This window comes from Musca domestica, unplaced genomic scaffold, assembly GCF_030504385.1.
Source record: "Musca domestica strain aabys unplaced genomic scaffold, Musca_domestica.polishedcontigs.V.1.1 43, whole genome shotgun sequence".
Lineage (NCBI taxonomy): Eukaryota > Metazoa > Arthropoda > Insecta > Diptera > Muscidae > Musca > Musca domestica.
In genome coordinates, this window is record NW_026712332.1 from 3,570,369 (window position 1) to 3,594,699 (window position 24,331).

Here is a 24,331-nt window from a genome sequence, read left to right on the forward strand (position 1 = left end):
CCTTGCCTGGATATAAGTTCTGTCGGAATGACCGACATCGTCCTGGCAGAGGTGGGGGTGTAGGGATATTTATACGTAGCGGAATTTCTTATAAAGTTGTGTTGAAAGTTTCAGAGTTAGGATGTGAGTCGTTATTTGTCGTAGTGCATTTTAACAATATTCAAATATTGTTTGGTGTTGTCTATTTGCCCAATGGAAATTTAGTTGAATTTGAATGCCACCATAGAGACCTATTTTCTAAATACTCCAAAGTTTTCATTTTAGGGGATTTTAACATCAATCTCTTTGACACATCCAGAGCCAATGCTTTTCGTTCTATCTGTGCCCAGTATAATATATCTATCGTACATAATTCCATGCCCACACATTTTAACTTAGGTAGAAGATCAACCTCACTTATTGATTATATGCTTACGAGTGATAGTTCATGTGTGAGATATTTTGATCAGGTTCAATGTCCGTCTGTGTCTGACCATGCTCTTATTTTTGCATCTATAGATTTCGATGTCCATTATCTGCCCGATTTTATAGAGTTTCGTGATTATAACAATATTAATTGGATTAGGTTATTTAGCTTTCTTGAGTCCTTTGATAATAATGCAATGTCTAATTCAATCGATGCAAATGAAAAATGTTCTTATTTAGGTGGTTTGCTTGCTGATCTTTTTTCTTGTGTACCAATTGTTAGAAAGAAGGTACAGTTTTCTCCAGATCGTTGGTTTATGGCAAGAGACGTAACTTTTGCAAGATCTGTAAGGGATCTAGCATATACTGCTTTCCAGAGAAATAAGTCTCAGGAAAATTGGGTAAAGTATTGTAGGTATCGTAACAAAGCAAGGACAGTTATTCGTAGGAATAAAAGGAGATATTTTTCAAAGCTTTTTGGTAATATGACTTCGTCTGAAATTTGGAAAGTGCTCAGGAATTCGGGATGTGTGCAACATGATAGCGCAGAATTTGATATTGATGTCAATGATATAAATACTTTTTTCGCACAGGCCAATTCTACGTCGGATGATAATTTTGATATAACTCAATTTAATGACACTACTTCGTTTTCCTTTAGATGTGTTTCTGTGGTTGAGATTTTTGAGGCGGTTAATAAAATTAAGTCGAATGCGGTTGGTATTGATGGAATACCAATCCGCTTTATAAAACTTGTCATTCCTTACATATGTGACTATATTTTGGATTTGGTCAATTTCATCTTGACTTGTTCCTCTTACCCATTAGCTTGGAAAAATGCCCGAGTAGTTCCTATACCAAAAGCTAAAAACGTATATAGTCCAGATGACCTACGTCCAATATCAATCCTACCAGCAATTTCAAAAATTATGGAAGTGATCTTAAAGAATCAAATTTTGGAATACACTTCAAATATGATATCTGACACACAGTTTGCATTCCGGCAAAGGCACAACACCACACACTTACTTTTAAAAGCCACTGATTTCATCCGCCATAATATTAATGATCGAAAATTAAGTGTCCTTTTATCTCTTGATCTGTCAAAAGCGTTCAATTCCATTAACTTTGCTCATTTAATCACTAAATTAAGAGATAATTTTAATTTTTCTGGAACTGCCTGTAAACTGATTTATTCATTTATCAGAGATAGATCACAGTTTGTTGCTATCAATGGTAACCAATCTGACCCAGTGAGTTTAAATAGTGGTGTACCGCAAGGTTCTATACTGGGACCACTATTATTCCTTCTTTATGTTAATGACTTGCGTGATACCATGCAGTTCAAATCTTGTGAAACGTTACAGTTTGCTGATGACATTTTCTTCATTTTAACTGGAGATAGTGATAACTTATCTTTGTTCGAAAGCAATGTAAATGAATGTCTGCAGCAATTCTCTAATTGGGCATCGGCGAATTATCTTACAATTAATCCGTCAAAAACTAAGGCTTTGATGTTTGGTAGGGGGAATAATATGGCTTCCGATATAAATGTCCATTTAAATTACAATAATATTGAATTTGTTACTCACCACAAAATTTTAGGTGTTATAGTGGATAATGAGCTTTCTTTTAGACAACATATTGATGCTTTATCTGGGAGAGTTTGCTTTTTGTTGAGAAAGATCTATTCCGCCAAATTATATATGCCTCTTCGTATTAGAAAATATTTAGCTCATGCTGTGCTGATGTCTAACATTCTATATGGTTTGGAAGTAATCTCGGGTTGTATCGGAATCAGTTTTACACGTTTACAGAGAATTTTAAATTCAGTTGTGCGTTTTGTTTACAACGTTCCCCGAAGGAACCATATATCTAGATATGTTAAACTTTTTCTGGGGTGTTCTTTTACCGATTTTGTGTCTTATAGGATTCTTGTTGCCTTTTATAATATTATCAAATGTCGCACACCAACATCTCTATACAGTCTTTTTGTGTTTTCTCATTCAACAAGAAATCCTCAAATAGTTATACCAAGGATTTATAGAGATGTTTGTGCGAGATCGTTCTTAGTTAGAATTGCACGGAATTGGAATCTATTACCCTATGAACTGAGGATATTTTCCCACTCTAATAATGTTTTTAGGAAGAAACTTTTTATTCATTTTGCTTCTTTTGAGCTGTAGTTTTCTTTTCTAAATAGCCATGCTTCTGATTTTCTGACTTTTGGTGAAATGATCTTCATATTGATTGCATTGTATTACAATTATTTGAGTTATTGTTTGCTTGGACGCTATATTTTTCTTGTCTTATTATATTATTATGGCTGGGGAGCCAATGAAGAGAAATTATTTTATAGTTTTAATTTTTTTTTGTATTTAATTATAAGTATTAAATACTCAGGTTTTGCTAGCTATGTAATATGATTTTATGGTCTTAGAGGCCCTGTATTACACAAATGAGTTTGAATAAATAAAAATAAAATAAAATAAGAAAATATGTAAAAATCATTTTTTTTGCAGAAACTCTTAAATATTTTTGACATGTTAATGTTCCCAAATGAGGATGCATATACCTGTATTATTCTATCACGGTTTGTCACCAGTGTGCTTTTTACTGAGAATCATAGTTCCGAGTGTTCATTTGTAATATGTAAAAATTTTGTACGAGATATTTTTGGATAGTCAAAGTCCCACTTTACCACACAGCCGGTCTAAATTCCGTAGACTCTCAAATGCAAAAACGGACGATTTAAGAGTCAAAGACAACCGGTTTTATTTATCGTCTACTTTGGTTCAGAATACCGTTTTGTTTTTAACCACAACTTTTATTACTTGATGTAGCCATACTAAAATTGCAAGGAGTTAATTTAATAGAGCCACTCTAATATGCATTTTAGTCCATGTCGTGAAATAAGATATTTTAACAGTTCATTTGTCTGATTTATAAAGCGTATACAACATTGTAGGAGTTTAATTATTGCACAAGAATATATTTGGTTTTATGTTGACATAATAGAATATACTACACTTGATTCGTACACAAAACAAATGAAGCAATTTGGAACACCTGTGCGGACACAAAACATCTTGCCTGTTTGCATGACCTTGAAGCCTTGGTCACCATTTCTCAAAGGTGGGTTAAAATATTCTTTTTTAAATACGCTCTTCTTTGAATCAAAATTGAACATTTTGTAATGTTCTCTTCCAAAAAAAAAAAAGAAATTATGATAAAAAAAACATATATTCAATGTCTTCTTTTCCCGACATAATCATACTTTTTGATGATAATTATAGAAATCTGATTATTTTTTGAAAACAGACTTTGAACCAATACTCATCTTGTTGGCAACGTTAATAAGGCTCTTTTTTATTTTTCAGATATGTCAACAACCCACCTGGAATACTTGTGCAAACCGCGAGACACAAAACATCTTGCCTGTTACACGACATTCAAGCCTGAAAAAAATTACTCATTGGTCTTCATTTCTCACAGGTGGGTTAAAATATATTTTAAATACGCTCTTCTTTACATCAATGTTGAAAATTTTCTCTTACAAAAAATATTTATGATGAAAACATACATTCAAGGTCTTCTTTTCCCGACATAATCATACTTTTTGATGATAGTTATTGAAATCTGATTATTTTTTGAAAACAGACTTTGAACAAATACTCACTCATCTTGTTTGCAACGTTAATAAGGCTCTTTTTTATTTTTCAGGTATGTCTACAATCCATATTCTTTGGTAACTTTATTGGTTAAACAGATGAGGATATTTTTTTAAATATAGTCTTCTTTTCCCGACATAATTACAACTTTTGATGACAATGTTTGAAATCTGATAATGCTAGTCTTAGTTTATTTAAAATTTATTTGAAGTAAAGTATTGTTTTAAAAATATTTTTGTTATCCATTTACAGGTATGTCTTCTTTGCTGTAATTTTTATTTTACAAAATAAAATTGATTCGTATTTTCCAATTAAAAATATTTGTTTTATTGCCATATTTCTCGAGATGCTAGTATTCTAATCCCAATCGCGCAGATCCTCTTGTAACTACACTTAAAACAAATTCAATTTCGCCATATGACTCCATCAACAAACCTAAAACAAAAACAAGTAAAAAGCAGTAAGTTCGACCGGACTCATCATTGAATACCCTCCACCATTTAGAACAATTTTTGCAAATTTTCAAAAAAAAAAAAAAAAAAAAAAAAAACAAAATGAAATCCTTTAAAAATTCTATTAAAACCTTAAAATTCCCGAATGTAGCCGTAGTTTTCTGTCATAGGCTGTAGTACCCATTACGAACTTCAAATAACAAATTTGAAACATTTCCAGTGAATAATGTTGCATAAATCACCAAAACACCGAAAAAGGGAGGTACCATTATATGGGGGCTATACAAAAACGTGGACCTATATTACCCATTTTCAATACCAAAAGTCGTGCAGACATAATACACATTTGAGTAAAATTTTAGCAACCTACTTCATTTCGTTCGGAAGCTAGAGTGATTTCCACAGACGGATAGACGGACAGACGTCTATCCTAAATCGACATAGAATTTTATGCTGAACAAGAATATATGTACGTTGTGGGGTCTAAAATGTATATTTCGAGGTGTTACATAGGAATGACAGACTTAATACCCTCCATACTATGGTGGAGGGTATAAAAAACGGAACAAATTTTAATAATAATCATTCAATTACTATTTGTTTAAATTGTTTGTGATGTGTAAATGGAAAATAGTTTACATCAACGCAATACTCTGGGGGCTATACGAAGCTGTGGATCTGTACAGGAAATTTTCTGTCATAAGTATTAAATTTAGGTTAAAATTGGTACTACAACAAACAATGGACCTATATAGTCTATTTTCATTATCAAAAATCCTCCAGACATAAGACATATCTGGGTAAAATATTCTCAATCTAGTTCATTTCGGTCGGAATCTAGAGTGATTTTCACAGACGGAAGGAACTAGCTAAATCGACATAGAATTTTGTGCTGATCAGAAATACATGTATTTTTTGGGGTCTAAGGTGTTACAAACGGAATGACAAATACCACATACCCTCCATACTATGGTGGAGGGTATAAAATACCATATCTTCTGCCTGCACAAAATTCCCTTAATCAAGAAATAATCCGAAATAATTACTGAAACGCCTTGATTTGAACGACGCATTGAAAAAAATGCCCTTCTATTTAAATCGAATTATCTTACCCTTGCTTTTGGTATTATCGAGCAATATTTTTGGATCTTTTAGTTCTGGATTGCGGCCCGTAACCCAGCTAGTTAGTTCAGCCAGAGTGTTGCTGCACAGTGGTTTCAATATGGGTGCTTTTATGCGCTGATTGCTTTCACTGGCAAACATTGGGACATGCAGACGGCTATAGCCTAGGGATGTTTCAATACCCCATCGAGTTTTGCCGTAAAGACAAACTATTATTTGTGGCCCTGTAAGTTGAATATGCGTAAATATTAACAATTTAAATGTTAAGGAATCAAAAACTTACAACCAAATACGTTTGTGCTGCGATATGTCAATTCGATGGGCATGTTAAATACAATGGGGTCGTTGAAATTGCCATTGCGATTTGAGGCATATTGGGTGATGCCGTCCTTCGATCCACTGACAAGTTCCCAATCCAGCCCTGCGAAACATTCATAGCGGCACAGTATATCGGATGCATCAGGACCCAAAGGAAATATTGTAGAATTCAAATGTCCTGTAATGAAGATATTGAAATAACTGGCAGCTGTTGTGTTCGTCTCCATTTTTGTTTTTTACTACTGCACTTGTGTTTTTTATTTTGAATATCATTTCCGTTGCTATGACAACGGAAATGAGGGGGAGGGTGATTTTATAATTACCCGATGATTACACATGCAAGTAACCATGGTACAATAAAAAGGTAAAATGGTAATTTTTTTCTAAGTGTATCCGACTTTTGCCAATTTTGTGTATGTATTTATGGTTTTGAAAAAAAAAAAACAGAATATTTTTAAAATCAGTGATTGGAAGACGAGTAAATTGCGCTAGCAAGGAATTGAAAGATAGAACTGTTTAGGTCATATTTTTGAAAAAAAAAACCAGACATTTCCTTAATTTTTCCCGCTGATTAACTGATTTTAAAAATGAGGAAAAATATTGAATGAATGAAAACAAATTGTTGCATTCAAATTTGACAGGAAGCGGGCATAGCTTCAAGGCTGCATTTCTGTAGATTTACGAAGCTTTTTCGGGGCTTTGCAAATTATAAAAGTGTTTTCCATATTGTTGGGCAAAAAATATGTTCACATTGTCCTGTAGTGAAATTTTATATCCATAAAGTGTATACCTTATGTTACAATGAAATAAAGCCCTGCATTTTCTGTAATTTACCTTGTCAAATTTCAATGCATAAAAAACAGTTCCCATCTCCGGTTATGTGTGTATGCAATGGATTATGAATTTCTGAATATAGATTTTGACAATGAGATGTTGTCAAATGTATAAATTTGAAAAAAAAAAAATGTAAACATATGATTACATGACTATACCTTCTTAGTTCTACCATGGTATATGAAGAAATGAAATTGAATTACAAAACGTCATATCGAATTTGACATAAAATATAAAGTATTCTTCTTGGCCGACCTTATGTAGGCCCATGGTAGAATAATACAGGTAACAGCAAGTGTTGTTGTACAACAATCGTAACAACAACCACATACAAATTTGTTTTTGTAAGTAATACAAGTGTCAGAGTTAGTGTCCAAAAATGTGAACAAAATAATAAATTTTTAATAAATTATTTTAATTTCAAAAATATACATTTTTGGAATTTAGATTATTAAATTGAAAATGCAGAAAGCAAACAGCATACATGCAAAGCAAAGCAAACAGCATACATACATAAAGTATTCTACATTTTGCAATTTTAGGAAACATGAAATATACGAATATAATATCTAACGTGGTGTTGCTGTTCCTCAACCGCAAAAAAGTTTCCGAACCATCGCCTTTGGCGTTTTGTTAAGTACAACGGCGATTTTTTCTATTATTTGGCAAAAATATGTTCACATTGCCCTGCAGTGAAATTTTATATCAAAAAAGGGTATACCCATGGTACAATGAAGAGAAGGTAGGCCAACTTTGAAAAAATTGCAGGTATAGAGGTCTACCTGTTTGGCTTGTAATGTCAGAATTAGTATCAAAACTATAAAAAATCTAATAACTTCTTGCATTTATTTTGAATAAATAATTGAAAACCGCGATAACTTCTTTTCAAAATCATGTACTATATATCTCTAAAGGATTATTTCGCTACAAAAACTCTAGATTTTGTCGATGCATACGTTGAAATAAACATTTTGAATTCACCCGAATATGAATATTTTCTGAACAATTTTTTTGTTATTGAAAAGAAAACACATACATAAACAAATAAAGATGACATATTAAGCCAAGAAGATAAACAAAATTAAAATCATATGGTATCATAGCGCTACCTTGATATCATTGTACCATGGGTATACCCACGATACAATGAATTCAAGGTAGGGCAGAACTACCATATGATTTTAATTTTTTTATTTTTCTGGCTTAATATGTCAACTTCATTTGTTTATGTGTGCATTCTTTTCAATAATAAAAAAAATGTTCAGAAAATATTCAAATTCGGGTGTTTTCAAAATGCTTATTGCGACGTATGCATCGACAAAATTTACAGTTTTTGTCGCGAAATAAACCATAAAAGATATATAGAACATGATATTGAAAAGAAATTTTGACCATTCATTCAGTTTTCGCGGTTTTAAATTATTTATTCAAAATCAATGCAACAAGTTGTTTGCTTTTTTATTGTTTTGATAGTAATTCTGACATTACAAGCCAAACAGGTAGACCTCTATACTTGCAATTTTTTCAAAGTTGACCTACCTTCTCTTCATTGTACCATGGGTATACCTATTGTATATCAAGAAATGGAATTAAATCACAAAACGTCATATCGCACACACTAGTATTACTATAGAGTCAAATCAGCTGGGACTTGCAGTTACCTGTAATAATTATACCATGATGTAGGCCCTGGTAAAACTTTTTACTATGACCGATTTGTGCTTTATGATACATAAATATGAATACATGTGTTTTACAATGAAATAAAGGTAACCTCATTTCAATTTAGCATTCCCAGCTCTGCATTTTCTGTAATTTACGTTGTCAAATTTCAATGCATAAAATACAGTTCCCATCTTTGATTTTGTGTATATACTATGGACTTATGAATATAAATTTTAACAATGAAATGTTGTCAAATGTATAAATTTGAAAAAATTGTAAACATATGACTAAATGACTTTACCTTCTTAGTTCTACCATGTGTTTTACTTGGGTGGTGAAAATCGTCGACTCAGGTTTAGGTTGCTCCGTAAGCCTGGTAAAATAAAGAAGAATACAGATTCCCATCCCTGATTTACATGAGTACAATGGATTTATAAATATAAATTTTGACAATGAAATGTTGTCAAATGCATTCATTTTGAGAAATTTTTTTAATATATAATTGTATGATATGATATATTTATTCTACCATGCCCCTAAGACGACTTTTGACAACAATTCGACAATCAAGCATGGTGCAATAAAAAGGTAAAGTAGATCTACCAGCTGATTACAATTTTTTATGTACCCTTCTTCTGCCAATTTTGTGTATGTAGGGTAAGTGTACCAGTAGTCTGCACTTTTAGGATTTTCGATTTTTCAATCTTTCAACGTTCTGAGTGAAATCTTTTAATTACAGAAAAATAAAGTTGTTCAGATTCCAAATTTTGTTTACTTTTCGAAAAAATAAACAAACACTGAATTTATTTTTATTAAATTGGCAAAATTTGCAATTTTACTAAAATAGTAGTTTTTGCCAGTAGTCGGCACCTTCTTCCAATGCTCGGCATGTCTATTTGCCAGTAGTCGGCATATGGTATTTCAGTAAAAAAATATTATTATGTATATTTTTTTATTTCAAATAGTATAAAATAATGCTATAATACTAATTCACAGTTTAATCCAGAATTTCTTTCTTTCTTTCTTTTTTAAATAGTGTATTATTTATTTATCATTCTAAACCAAATATACAGTGGTGGCCATATCATATGCAACTAAGATTCATCTACGTTAAAAGGCTATATAAATTTGTAAATTTCACAACGAAGTATATAAAGATGGGTTAATTATAGTCAATACGTTCTTACGATTTCAAATTATTACCAAAATGTGCAGCTTTTGTTTATATCTCTATGTTCACAGGTGTTTTGTTGACAAATGTGAAATTTGGTGTGGTCAAAACATATGCAACTTTATATATTTGGTTTAAATAACGGCATTTTTACAATTTCCTTTGTTCTATTGTTCTTCTTATTATTAGCTAGAGACACTGCGTAAAGAGATTTAAAGCTACCTTCACATTTTTATTGCGTTGTTTTTTCACAAAGCTAAAATAGAGTTTGTTCAAAAATGGCACGCGATAAATTTGGATTTGAGCTCAGACAACGAATTGTGACTGCGTATTCTTCTGTATTATCACAGAAATGTATTGCCGAGAAATATACCGTTCATAAAAGCTCCATATCACGCATCATTAACAATTACAAAAAAAATTCACAAGTCTCTGTTATACACCGTGGTGGTCGAAGTCGAAAAACAAGCGATCGGACGGACAAATTAATAATCAGGCACGTGAAAAAAGACCCATTTATATCTTCCTCTAAGATAGTGGAAAGATTTCAGTTGCCAGTTTCTGCTCGCACCATCCGTAGAAGACTTTTACAAGCCTCCCTCTGCGCAAGACGTCCTGCAAAAAAACCACTGATATCGAAGCGAAACCAGAAAAAGCGTTTGGAATTTGCTAAAGCTCATATAAATTGGACAGAGAGTAAATGGAGAACTATATTATTTAGTGATGAGTCCAAATTTAACATCATTGGTAGCGATGGCATGTGCTATGTAAGGCGACCAGAAGGAAAACGACTCGAAGCACGTTACTGTAAAAAAACGGTCAAGCATGGAGGGGGCAATATAATGGTGTGGGGTTGTTTTTCTGGTGCTGGAGTTGGCCCACTGCATAGAATTGTTGGTATTATGGATAGATTTATGTATAAAGACATATTGCAAAGGATAATGCTCCCATACGCAGAATATAATATGCCATTGCGGTGGGTCTTTCAACAGGACAACGACCCCAAACACGCTTCGAAGGTGGTCAAATCGTGGTTTGCCGATAATAGAGTTACGGTAATGGAATGGCCACCCCAATCCCCAGATTTAAACCCAATAGAGAATCTGTGGGAAATCGTAAACAAAAAAATTGATCGAGAAAATTGTACAAGTTTAGATGTTTTATTTTGCCGGCTGGAAGATGCCTGGAAATCAATCCCAAAAAGCGTCATTGACCATCTTATAGCGTCAATGCCTCGAAGATGTCAGGCTGTAATCGACAACAACGGATTTGCAACAAAATATTAACTTTATTTGCACTTTACTGAGCTCGATTTAATTAGTTGCATATGTTTTGGCCACTTAATAATAAGACTGAATATCTTTTCCTAATTTTTTTATAAATGAATTGAATATCTATGGAGTATATGTTTTTTTTTCTTAAACTACACGCAATAAAAAATAATATTTAAAAAAATAATTGCATAATTTTGTTTTCAGAAAAAATTTTCACGGTTTTTGGTAAAGGTTAGATTTCAGTTGCATATGATATGGCCACCACTGTAGGTAGAAAATCAAGAATAGTATGGTTACCTTCAGTAACGTATGGATTTTCAATTAAAATAAAAATGAGGTTAGAAAAAGAAAAAATTACCTTTCTTATATTTGGAATTTGTGAACTGATCTTTTTCCTTCAGATAGCCAACATTTTTTTTCAAAAATGCCACCGCTATCTAAAACGTCAAATATCTGATTTAAAAAACCTACTTAATTCAGAAAAGTTTGTCAAAAAGCACAAATAAAAGCAGCTGCCGACTCAAAACTTTTTATTTGAGTAGTTTTTGGATTATTTTTAAATACTTTTCACAAGTTTTGGTGAAATTGGTCAATTGGAAATTGCCGACTACTAGCAAATCTTTTTTTTTCTGTTCCTAATGTCGGCATTAAATAATATAACAGAAAAATGCTTGATTTGTACGTTTTTATTAAGTTATAAAATGATCTTTAGACTGTTATTTACTATTATAAAATATTTCTGATTCCAAAAGAATTAAATTTAATTGACTTAAATCGATTATTAAGTTGACGCTACCACTATTTTTTTTCTCTACAAACAAGCACTATCGCACGCGTTGGAAGCAGTGTTGCCGTTTTGGGCGTTTCCGTCCAAATTTGGGCGGAAAAAAGATAAATTTTGTGGTTTGGGCGGATTTTGGGCGGATTTTTTCCATATTGGGTACAAATTGGTTTTTCATTGTTTATTTTTACGTAATTTAATTTTTTTATTCCTAACTGAATTTTATATTTTTTTATTGAGATGAATCGTTATTTATGTTATAGATTTTTGTTAAGTTTTTTAATAATATATATAATACATTAGGCTATAGTCGTGCGGAGCCGACCATGTGATACCCTGCAACACTACAATATGTTTGAAGCCCCCTCATGTCCAAATCCATTTTGGAAGATTTCGCTTTTGAAATCATGTCACGGAGCACTGCTCAAATATTATCCTTAGCATTTTGACAAGGGACATTTTCCCAATATTTATGCACTCCGCCGTGCTGTTAGTTTTTGTGGTTCATTTTACGGCTAAATATATTCCAATGGTCATCCAAAATGCCAGAATTCTTACCTGTGCTTACCTATCTTCTCAGGCGTGTCGATTGGCTTCAATTGTGTGATCAGGAAATTTTTTTCTGTTATTGGTTCAGTTAAACCCCTAAATATTTTGCGATCTTCTCCAAAAGCAAGAGACCCCTCTGTGTCTCCAAATTTAGACTCATCTATATGATTTGCTTGTCTACGATATTTGGCTATATTCGTCAACGAAATCAGCATAAAAAAGCCAGAAGTTCGCCTATTGTGTATCGCCTGTAATTAATGTTGGTATTTTTTTACACAAAGCTCTAACTTCATGCGAGATTTCGTGTCTTTAGGTTTATATTTGGGATCTTTATAATGGCTGCAAAATCAGGAACATTTTGAGTTGCTGGTCAATTTCAACCCCTAAATATATTGCGGACATCTTTGAAAACAATAGGCTAAGCCCTTCTGAGCCTAACCCTACCTTTGTGAAAAATTTCGTGAGGATCGAACGATAATTGCAATCTGTATATAAATAATTATCCTAACCTGTGTTGTAAAGTGAAACATATATTACAAAACAAATACTTCAATATTATAAGTCAATTTGAAAAAATCGAATGCGATAAAAAATATGAAAAAATAAAAAAGTGTCACGAAATACTACAAAAACTATACTATCATCTTTATTGACATATTTTTATGCGATTTTTTAGTATTTATACTTTAATGCCACAAGGGCATTCTAAATTGACAAAATTTGTCAAAATCGCTCCAGCCATTCTGAAGATATAAGCATTCTAGCTGACGTCCCCTTCCTTTGTATATATTTCTCTATATATATCCGATATTTTTACTATAGGCATTTACGTAACGGTCAGAATTGACCTGTTCGTCTATTTGTGATTCCGTCGGCAGTAAAAATATTCGCGGTTTAAATGAAGATTTGACTTTTATTTAACACAAATGTTGTGACCTATTTAACTCACTAAATATTACCCGATGACCATCAAAAGTGGAAGGCTTCTGCCCAGTTCTAAGCTCTAGCCCCATGTCAACTTCCAACTTTGATTGGTCTATAATTGTGACCTGTAGAGCAACTGCAAAATCAGGGAATTTTTCAGTTTTTGGTCCATTCAACCCCTAAATATTATGCGATCATCTCCAAAAAATAATAATCGATCATCTCCAGAAATAGGGTTCTATTCTGACCTTAACCCCAGCTACATTCTAAATTTCGTGAAGATCGGGCCATAATTGCGACCTATAGAGTGATTACAAATTAACATGGACAGACGGACAGACGAACGGACGGACATACATAGCTAGATCGACTCAGCTCGGCGAGATAGGAAGATCCATATCCTATGTGGGAAACCAATATTTCGTGGTGTTACATAATTTTTGGCCCAATCAAACTTATAATACCCCCAACACATAGTGTTGTAGGGTATAAAAACCAGAATAATAATAATGACTTTTATGTATATAATACATTGAATTCTTGTATTATGTTACTTTTTCAAATATATAATAATATATATAATATACTAAAACTTGAGTACCTTTTTTATGTATAGTGTAAAATTTTCAATAAAATTTATTTGAATACAAACTACATATAAATTATTCAACTTTTTACAGTTTGGGCGGATATGGTCGATTTTGGGCGGTTTTTAGAAAAAATTTGGGCTGAAATAAAAATTTCAAACGGCAACACTGGTTGGAAGACACTCATTGACGAAAACCGTTATTATCTCGTAATAAACGATCGGAGCTCATTATTTTTTTTACAGAAAGAGAGCAGAGGACACTGTTGAGTTTTTTTGCAATTATTTCATTTTTTGGTCAATTCTATTCTTAGTTATTTAAGTTAAAATTTCAAAACTGCCGACTACTGGGACATGCCGAACTTAGGCGCACTTCATTGTTTTCCATGGTAGAAGAATATAGGTAGACGCATCGACACAGCTGCTGGGACAATGAACTGTCAAACAAAGTTTCGAATTGAAAATGTCGAATGACATTATAATAACCTCCGAATGTAGTAGTATAAAAAACATATAAAAATCTACTTAATTTAAAAATATATTTAAAATTTTTTGATATATCACTGTTCCCAAGCGTTGATGCATCTACTTGTATTTTTCTACCATGGTATTTTCATAATCAAAGATTGGAAGAAACGTAAACGTAGAATTTTTATACCCTACACCACAAAGTGGTTAGGGTATTATGTCTTTGTGCATTTGTTTGTAACAGGCAAAAGAAACGAGATAGACCCATAGTTCCTTTTGATGATCTGCATAGAATCACATTCTGAGTGGATTTATGCATGTCTGTCCGTCCGTCCGTATGTCCATGTATTTTTTGTAAACAAAGTACAGTTCGCATTTATTGCTCTATCCAGATGAAAGTTTTCACAGATCATTTGTTTGGCCCAAGGACGAACCCTGTTGAAATTGGAGATAATCGGTCAAAATTTAGATATAGCTCCCATATATATATTCGTCCGATTTGCCTTTTATTGTGCACCAAACGTGTAATATCAGCCCGAATAGTATGGAATTTGCACATACAACCAAATTAGGCCTGAAAATAAGTAAGCCAAATTTGATCGAAATCGGTTCAGATATAGCTATAGCTCCCATATATATTGTTCATCCGATTTGTTATTTTTGTCCTCCGCAGCCGTAATATGCACACTGTAACAACAATATTTGGGGAAATATAGCAAATACAGCTCAGAAATACATTTGCTAAATTTTATCGAGATCGGTTCAGATTTGGATATAGCTCCCATATATGACTTCGTCCGATTTACCTTTTATTGTGCACAAAACGTCTAATATTTGTCCAAATAGGATGGAATTTGGCACTTATCGAATAGAGTCTAGAGGCTAGTATGTCAAATTTGGCGAAGATCGGTTCAGAAATAGCTATAGCTCCCATAAATATTGTTCATTTGCTATATTTGTTACCCACAACCGTAATATGCACTGCGTAACAACGATATTCAGGGAAATATATCAAATAAAGCTCAGAAATATCTTTGCCAAATTTTATCGAGATCGGTTCAGATTTGGATGTAGCTCCCATATATATTTATCCGATTTCAAATTAATTGGGCACCAAATGGGCAATACAAGTCCGAATTTAAAATATACAAATACTTGGGCATGTTTAGTCCTTTGAACTTTAAATTATAATTATAATCATAGCGTGTATGAAAAAACTTTCAATTGTAATGCGGAGCTCTACTAAATTAGCAAAGTGGTGTAGAGTATCATAAAGTTGGCCCCGCCCAACTTTAAGACTTTCTTTACTGGCTTATTTTATGTCCCTGCAAAGAAAAACAATGATTTGAAATTTTTTCAAATTCGGTTGCAAAGGAATGCCTCTTTTTCACGTTAGTGGGCAACACATTGTAAAATTTTGGGATAAAACTGTATTGACCTACTATTTTAGATCTAATCTTGTGGAATAAACACAAAATTATATTCTTGTTTCGCGGGTTTCTCCCAATATAAGAATTTTGTTACAAAATAAAAAATAAACAAAACCAACTGTTGCATATTTAAAAGCCTATTTAATACTATAAGACTCCAGCACAGAGTTGAATTTATCTTGTTTCTTTGAAGTTGAGCAATCTTTCTTATTAAGGCATGGATCATACCAACCATGGTACAATGAATTCAAGGTAGGGCAGAACTACCATATGATTTCAATTTTTTTATTTTTCTGGCTTAATATGTCAACTTCATTTGCTTATGTGTGTGTCTTCTTTTCAATAATAAAAAAATTGTTCACAAAATATTCAAATTTGGGTGTTTTTAAAATGCTTATTGCAACGTATGCATCGACAAAGTCTACAGTTTTTGTCGCGAAATAAACCATAAGAGATATATAGAGCATGATTTTGAAAAGAAATGTTGACCTTTTATTCAGTTTTCGCGGTTTTAAATTATTTATTCAAAATCAATGCAACAAGTTGTTTGCTTTTTTATTGTTTTGATAGCAATTCTGACATTACAAGCCAAACAGGTAGACCTCTATACTTGCAATTTTTTCAAAGTTGACCTACCTTCTCTTCATTGTACCATGATACCAACCATGGTACAATAAAATCAAGGTAGGACTAGGATACCATATGATTTTATTTTTATACCCTCCACCTTGGAAAGGAGGGTTAATATACCCTCCTTTTGACCTTTTGTACCCTCCTTTGTCATTCCATTTGTAACATACTTAAATATTCGTCGTAGAGCCCATAAAGTATATATATTCATAATCAGCATAAAATTCTAAGTCGATTTAACGATGTCCGTCTGTCTGTTGAAATCACACAGCCCACATTATTTGTATTGTGTCTAGGATGTTTGGTATTGAAAATATATCGGTCCACGTTCTGGTATAGTCCCCATACAACGGTTCCTAACGATATTCGGTATTTTGATTATTTATGCCACATTTTTTCACGGATTTGTCTGAAAATTGTTATTTGTAGGTCATAACGGGTCCCTGTGCGTGTGGCAAAACATTGCATGTATAGGTCCATGATTTGGTATAGCCCCCATATAACGGTACCTCCCAATATTCGGTATTTTGATGATTTTTGACACATTTTTTTAAAAAATTTCTTTGAAAATTGGTAGTTGTAGATCATAATGGGTCCCAGTTCGTGTGGCGAGTCATTGTAATTATAGGTCCACGTTTTGGTATAGCTCCCATATAACGGTACCTCCCGATATTCGGTAATTTGATGATTTTTGCCACATGTTTTCACGGATTTGTCTGAAAATTGGTATTTGCAGGTCATAATGGGTTCTAGCTCCTTTGGCGAAACATTGCATGTGTAGGTCCACGATTTGGTATAGCCCCCATATAACGGTACCTCCCGATATTTGGCATTTTAATGGTTTTTACCACATTTCTTCTAATGTTTCCTTTACCCTAAGGTGGAGGGTATTAAAAGTTTGGCCCGGCCGAACTTAATGTTTTTTTACTTGTTTTATTTTCTTGGGTTAATACGTCAACTTTATTTGTTTATATATAGTTGTGTTCCAGTACTTTTTTAGTAGTAAAACTAGCAGAAGAGAGAACAGTTCTCATTTAGGTTTGCTCAAAAAATAAGGGAACGGAAAATTAGCAGAAATGCGATAAAATGTCAAAATTCAAAATTCCCAAAGTAAACAGCCTAAATCGGACAGGTGAAACCTTACTGAAAAGAGCGCCAACATTTAAAAAATGAGTATTGAAGACGATAAGTTAAAATTAATAATTTATAATAATAATTAAAAATCTGATTCCTCATTCAGCCAGTCCTCTTCACTGCTGGAATCATCCAAAAGTGAATACATCAGTTGCTCCATATTTTCTCTTTTTGTTTTTTGCACGACAAATATTAGTTTTTCCTTTAGTTTTCAAGTTGATCATTTTCTTTATTGAAATGTATCAATACATTTTTCAACCTTGTTAGCCCTGCCAATTAAATGTCAAATTTACAATATGCACATTTCTGCTCGGCCAAATTCATGTAGCTAAAACAAGCAGAAATGTGCACCACTCAGCGCCATTTTTTTCTCGAGAGAGCTGCAAGTTTTGCTAGTTTTTGGAGTACGGGAACGCGTTGTAGCAGAATTAGTGCTAATTAGTACTAATTTGCAGGTTCTGGAACACAACTCTTATGTGTATTCTTTTCAATAATAAAAACATTTTCACAAAATATTTAAATTCGGGTGTTTTCAAAATGCTTATTGTAACGTAAGCATCTACGAAATCTAAAGTTTTTGTAGCGAAATAAACCTTTAGAGATATATAGAACATGATTTTAAAAACAAATTTCACCAAATCATGTGCCATGATACCAACTATGAATCAAATAGCATTGCTATATAGTGCATGATATAACTTCGATAAGGATTATATTAAAAAATATTTATAGAAGCGATAGATATAATGGACCAAGTTTTACCAAATAGTAAAATTCTGTTGAATATGAAAAAATCTATTCTATTTGGACTGATAATACATATATGGTGAGCAATAACCTAAAATCGGATATACATCTTCATCCGATTTTAGGTTATTGCTCACCATATATGTATTATCAGCCCAAATAGAATAGATTTTTTCATATTCAACCGAATTTTACTATTTGGTAAAACTTGGTCCGTCGAAGTTATATAGAATTATGTACTGAAAAATAGGCAGAGGTATTTTTGAGCACTATCTGATACCCGGTATCAAATATCACTGTTGTGGAGTGCATCTTACGAAAGTGAGAGACTTAAAATACCAAATCAGATTAAACATATAAAGGAGCTATAGCTATATCTGAAACGATTTTCAAAACTTGATGAACTTGCTTCTAGACTGAATTTGGTCTAATGTGCCAAAATACAGGTCATTTAGACTGATATTGACCATTTGATGCACAATTAACCCAAAATCGGTTGAATATATATGAGCTATATCTGAATTTGAGCCGATTTTCATTAATTTCAATAGGGTTCGTCCTTAGGCCAAACAAATATTGTTTGGAAATTTTCATCTGAATCGAATAACAAATGCGACCTGCATTTTCTTCACAAAAATACGACGACGATAAAAAACCGACACAGAAAGTGATTCTATGGAGATCATCAAAAAAGTCGATGGGTCTATCTTGCTTCCTTCTCCATGCTACAAACAAATGCAAAAAGACATAATACCCTTACCACCATGTGGTATAGGGTATAATGACAAGGTCGAGTTCGTCAGAAAAGGGTTACCATAGACAATATACAGGGTGAGATAAAAAACTGCAACAAAGTCAAACGCCACACTTTTTACATATTTTAAAAGTTATTGAATAAAAGCAAAAAATGTCGGAAAGAGCATCACATTTTAGAATAAGTTTAGATATGTTCGAATTGGTCACCTTTGGCACGACTTATGGCCTTCAAACGGCCAATGAAACCGAAATTGGTTGCAGTTTTTTCATCTCACCCTGTATGATTACATGTCTTTAACTTCTTAGTTCTACCATGGTAATTTCTTTGCAATGTTAAAAATTGTTAGTCTTTGAAAAATGCTAGACAGCAAGCGAGGTAGTTTGTTAGTAGGTAGTTAGCATATTCAAAATTGTCAGAAACGTCTTGGCTTGTAGTATTACTAAATAATAATTTAAGAAAAGCATCAGTCGGTTTTGCCGACAAATGTGTAATCATAGCTTTTGTGATTTTATTTAAAAAAATTGGACTTTATCATGGTATAATAAAATAGTAAAGTAGACCTACCAGCTGATTACTAAGTGTGCCCGAATTCTGCCAATTTTGTGTATGTATTTATTGTTTTGAAAAATGGAAACAAAATATTTTCAAAACCAATAATTGGAAGACACGTACATTGAGGCTGGCGCATTAATGCTATTAACCAGTTTAGCCATGAAATTGAAAGATTGAACAGTTTGGATCATATTTTTGAGAGAAAATCCAGACATTTCACTCATTTAAAAAATTAAGAAAAAATATGAAAAAAAAAATGAAAACAACTTGTTGTATATAATTTTGAATTAGTCTGACAGGAAGCGGGCATAGCCTCAGGGTTGTATCTCTGTAGTTTTACGAAGCTGTTCTACCTCCTTAATGTACCATGGACTTTATGAAGGATGTACCGTAGGAGTGGACTAAAATTATCCGCTTCGCATCTAACGTTAGACTGATATAAATAATACGACGAGCCAGATTTGGGCTATATATTGACTACTTCCTCCAGTTTATATGAGATATGGGGTATTTTTGGGAAAAAGTTGAAATTTTTGTGAGGAAAAGATTTCCAAAATGTTTGTGGAAGAGGTACCGAAAGGAATGGCCCGACATATCTCATATTTATATTACATCTATGGCTGATAGAAATATTGAGATACACGCAGATTGAAGGAAATAGCTCACTTTTTTGTATGTTATTACACTCATAATTATTCAGGAGCGGCCAATAAATCCCATATTCATATCAGATTTCTGGTTGACAGATATAGTGAGAAGATAATTTCTGTCTACTTTCGCATGTTATAAGGCTATAATTATTCAACATCTTTACCCTATGTGGTGGAGGTCCCAGCTCGCTATATCCCTCTTCACACTAGATCTTGTGTTGGTAGATGTATTAGGACCTACTCGGTATTAAAATTGAGATATCATTTAAAGATTATCACTGACATGTTTCGCAAGCAACGGGGTACAAATATCCATAATGTTGACTGTTTTACGGGGAAGGTACATGCGCTTGTCAATATATTTCTTGTGCTCCTGTGCTTGTAGATGTATTTGGTTAGGCGAAGTTTGAAAAGAGTCCTATGATTATTTCGCATTATCGTTTATTCAAAAATTTGACCCTAGGCGGGAGAGGTACCAGAATGAGTGGTCCGCTATATCCAATCTTCCCAGCGAACCAAATTGTCCGAATTCGGTAAGACTTCAAACCGAAAGTCGGAAAAAATTTCCGATTTCGGATGCGAATTTGGTCTGACTTCTTTTCCGAATTTCTGAAAGAATGGGCCAATAAGTTCAGTTGTACTATTAATTTACATTCTATAAAGGGGTAAGTACGTAAACAGATTGAAGCCTTCGCATGGCATATTTTGTGACATATGATAAAGGGATGCATTCGAATTCTGCCGCCGTCTCCCTTTATAATTTGACATTAGTATGCCTAGCCATGATGCCAACCTGCTTATTTTCCCACACTTTTATTATTCGAAAGTTTTCCAGTTTTCTCTTCATTTTTTATCATCGAAAGACTTAAGGTGCAAGTACATAAAAAGCTTGAAGTCATTGCTAGGCATATTAATGACAAATTATAATGGAAAACGACGGCACCATACTATGGGGGGTATATTAATTTTGTCATTCCGTTTGTAACTCCTCGAAATACTCATGTCAGACCCAACAAAGTATATATATTCTTGATCAGCGTAAAATTCTAAGACGATTTAGCCATGTCCGTCTGTCTGTCTGTCTGAGATAGGAGGCTAAAATTTTGCACACATGTATACTTTGTCAGTAGGCAGGTTAAGTTCGTAAATGGGCCATGTAGGTCCATGTTATCATATAGCCCCCATATAACGGTACCTCCGGATATTCGGTATTTTCATGATTTTAACGACATTATTTACCGGAATTGTTTCAAATTTGGTAATTAAAGTTCGTAATGGATACTTCATCCTAAGTCAAAAAATGAGCCATGTAGGTCCATGTCTTCATATAGCCCCCATATAACGGTACCCCCCGATATTCGGTATTTTGATGATTTTAGCGACATTATTTAACGGAATCGTTCCAAATTTGGTATTTGAAGTTCGTAATAGATACTGCAGCATGAGCTATGTAGGTCCACGTCTTCGTATAGCCTCCATATACCATACCCCCCGATATTCGGTATTTTGATGATTTTAGCGACGTTATTTACCGGGATTGTTTCAAATTTCGCATGTGAAGTTCGTAATGGATACTTCAGCTCATGCCAGAAAGTTGTCTGTGCAGGTCCACGTCTTCGTATAGCCCCCTTATAACGGTATCCCCTATATTCGGTATTTTGATGATTTTAGCTACATTATAAACAGATTTTTCTTCAAGTTTCGAATTTAAATATTGTAATAACTTATGACAAAAGTTGTCTATGCAGGTACACGTCGTCGTATAGGCATTCGGTATTTTTTAAATTTTAACAGAATTTTTAACGGATTTTTTTTTTTTGGAATTTGCCAAATTTGTACCAAATGTTTCTGTCATGGTACAATGAATACAAGGTAGGCTACCTTTGAAAAAATTGCAAGTATGGAGGTCTACCTGTTGGGCTTGTAACGTCAGAATTACTATCAAAACAATAAAAAAGCAAACAACTTGTTGCATTGATTTTGAATAAATAATTTAAAACCGCGAAAACTGAATGAAAAGTCAAAATTTCTTTTCAAAATCATGCCCTATATATCTCTTATGGTTTATTTCGCGACAAAAACTGTAGATTTTGTCGATGCATACGTCGCAATAAGCATTTTGAAAACACCCGAATTTGAATATTTTCTGAACAATTTTTTTATTATTGAAAAGAATGCACACATAAACAAATGAAGTTGACATATTAAGCCAGAAAAATAAAAAAATTGAAATCATATGGTAGTTCTGCCCTACCTTGAATTCATTCTATCATGGTTTCTGTAAATGTATGTTGCTGACTTTTAATCGAATGGTGACTAGAATCAACAAGTCGAAGGAGAACGGAAACGTTTTTTATACAAATCGGTTTCTGTTTAAAATTGTACTCAAATTCGATTGGCACTTGTTCTAAAGTTTTCGACTGGTGCAAAAACCGCGAAATTATCGCAAAAGGTTTAGGAAAATCAGCAAAACCACAATCTGCATCTAAAATTAAAATGTTAGGTCCACGTTTTACGCTATTTCAAGATATGACAAAACAAAACGGTTAGAGCTAAAAACTTGAAATTGGAAAGTAAGTTTGATATATGACGTATGTACTAAGTGTGCAAACTGTACTAAATGCTACTAAATTTGGAACTGTTAGGTTTAGGGTGAAGGTATGATGCTGAAATATTGTATATTTTATGTTTTTTGTCTTTGTGTATTTTTTAGTTTTACATATGGTTTTACATATGTGTTGTTACTTTTGTTATCCATATGTATTTCCGTGTGTTTGTCAAAATTGCTATCTTAAAAATGACTCAAAGTATTTGCTATCACACACTTGTATAACTTTTTATACGCTACCCCAAACTCTGATACAGGCATAGAGCGTGATAGACCGATATTTCCTTTTGATGATCAGCATAGAATCACATTCTGACTCGATTTATGCATTCCGTCCGTTTTCTGTCCTTGTACGTTTGTAAACAAAGTGCAGGTCGCATTTATTATCTGATTGAGATGAAATTTCCCACAAATCTTTATAGCTCCCATATATATGCTCTGTTCGATATCATAAAGGGAAAATCGGCTATCGTAGTAAAAACTTTTGCATTCTTTCAGTTCTGGAACAGACCAATAGTGTCGTCTGATTTCATAAGTATTGTGCACCAATAGTCCCGAAGTATATCTCGCAATGAAAATCGGTGCAGATATAGCTCTCATATATATGTTTCATCATTCAGATATAGCTACAGCTTTCATATGCAGGGTGAGATGGAAAATCTGCAACCAACTTCAGACTGCTGTCATTTTTAAGCCAATCGTCCGACAGCTGTTAAAATTATGACAGCTCATTATATTGTTTACAAAACAATTTTGGTGAGAATTTTCCAGAAAAAAGTTTTTCGTGATGCAATTGAAGCGTGATAGTGTGATTTATTTATATTTGATTGGAAAACCACAAGTGGCTATCGTTAGAGCAATCCAGCATTTAAATGTGAATAATTTTGTTACTCGTACCATCGCTCGTTACCGCGATAATGGTAGCGTAGCCCGACGTCAAGGAAGTGGACAGAAGAAAACATCAACATCAGCAGAAATGGTTCGAAAAGTAAAGAAGCGACTTGATTGAAAAATGGTTCGTGAGATGAACTTATCACAATATTCCATTTGACAAATATTAAAAAATGAGCTCGAGGTAAAGCCGTTGAAATTCCAAAAAGTGGTTTCTCCGATGAGAAAACATTCGTTGTTTAGCAGTTTGTAAACTACAAAATGATCGTGTTTACTTGCCAAAGAGGTCAGCTGAAAATTTGCACCTTCGGTTGGCGATGGTGTGGGCCTCCATAACACCCGATGGTTACTCTCCGCTCGTATTAATCGACCGTGGCATCAGAATAAATGCCGAATATTATCGTGAAAATATTCTGGAGGGTGTATTAAAGCCTTGGCACGCAAACATTTTGGCTGCAGACCTTGGGCATTCCAACAGGACTCAGAGCCAACGCACTCAGCACGCCCCACCCAAGAATGGTTACAAAATGAGGTTCCTCACTTCATTTCCAGCGCACAATGACCACCAAAATCTCCGGATACCAATCCGCTGGACTGTTGTATCTGGAGTATTTTGGAAAGCAAGTTTGGCACTAACAAATGCCTCCCATATATCTTTCCTCCGTTTTGACGTTTGTAGTGCATCATGTTGTTGATATCAGCTGAAATCGAG

General features: G+C 33.4%; 1 protein-coding gene across 1 annotated transcript; it reads right to left on the minus strand.

Annotated features, from left to right (window-relative positions):
- Positions 1-4,333: 4,333 nt before the first annotated feature.
- On the minus strand, positions 4,334-6,240 carry LOC131804378 (B9 domain-containing protein 1-like). Its single transcript, XM_059127216.1, has 3 exons — positions 5,934-6,240; positions 5,641-5,874; positions 4,334-4,511 (listed from the first exon to the last, which is right to left on the minus strand). Exons 1-3 carry the CDS (start codon positions 6,193-6,195, stop codon positions 4,426-4,428), a joined length of 582 nt encoding a protein of 193 aa, XP_058983199.1. The 5' UTR covers positions 6,196-6,240; the 3' UTR covers positions 4,334-4,425.
- Between the last annotated feature and the right edge of the window lie 18,091 nt (positions 6,241-24,331).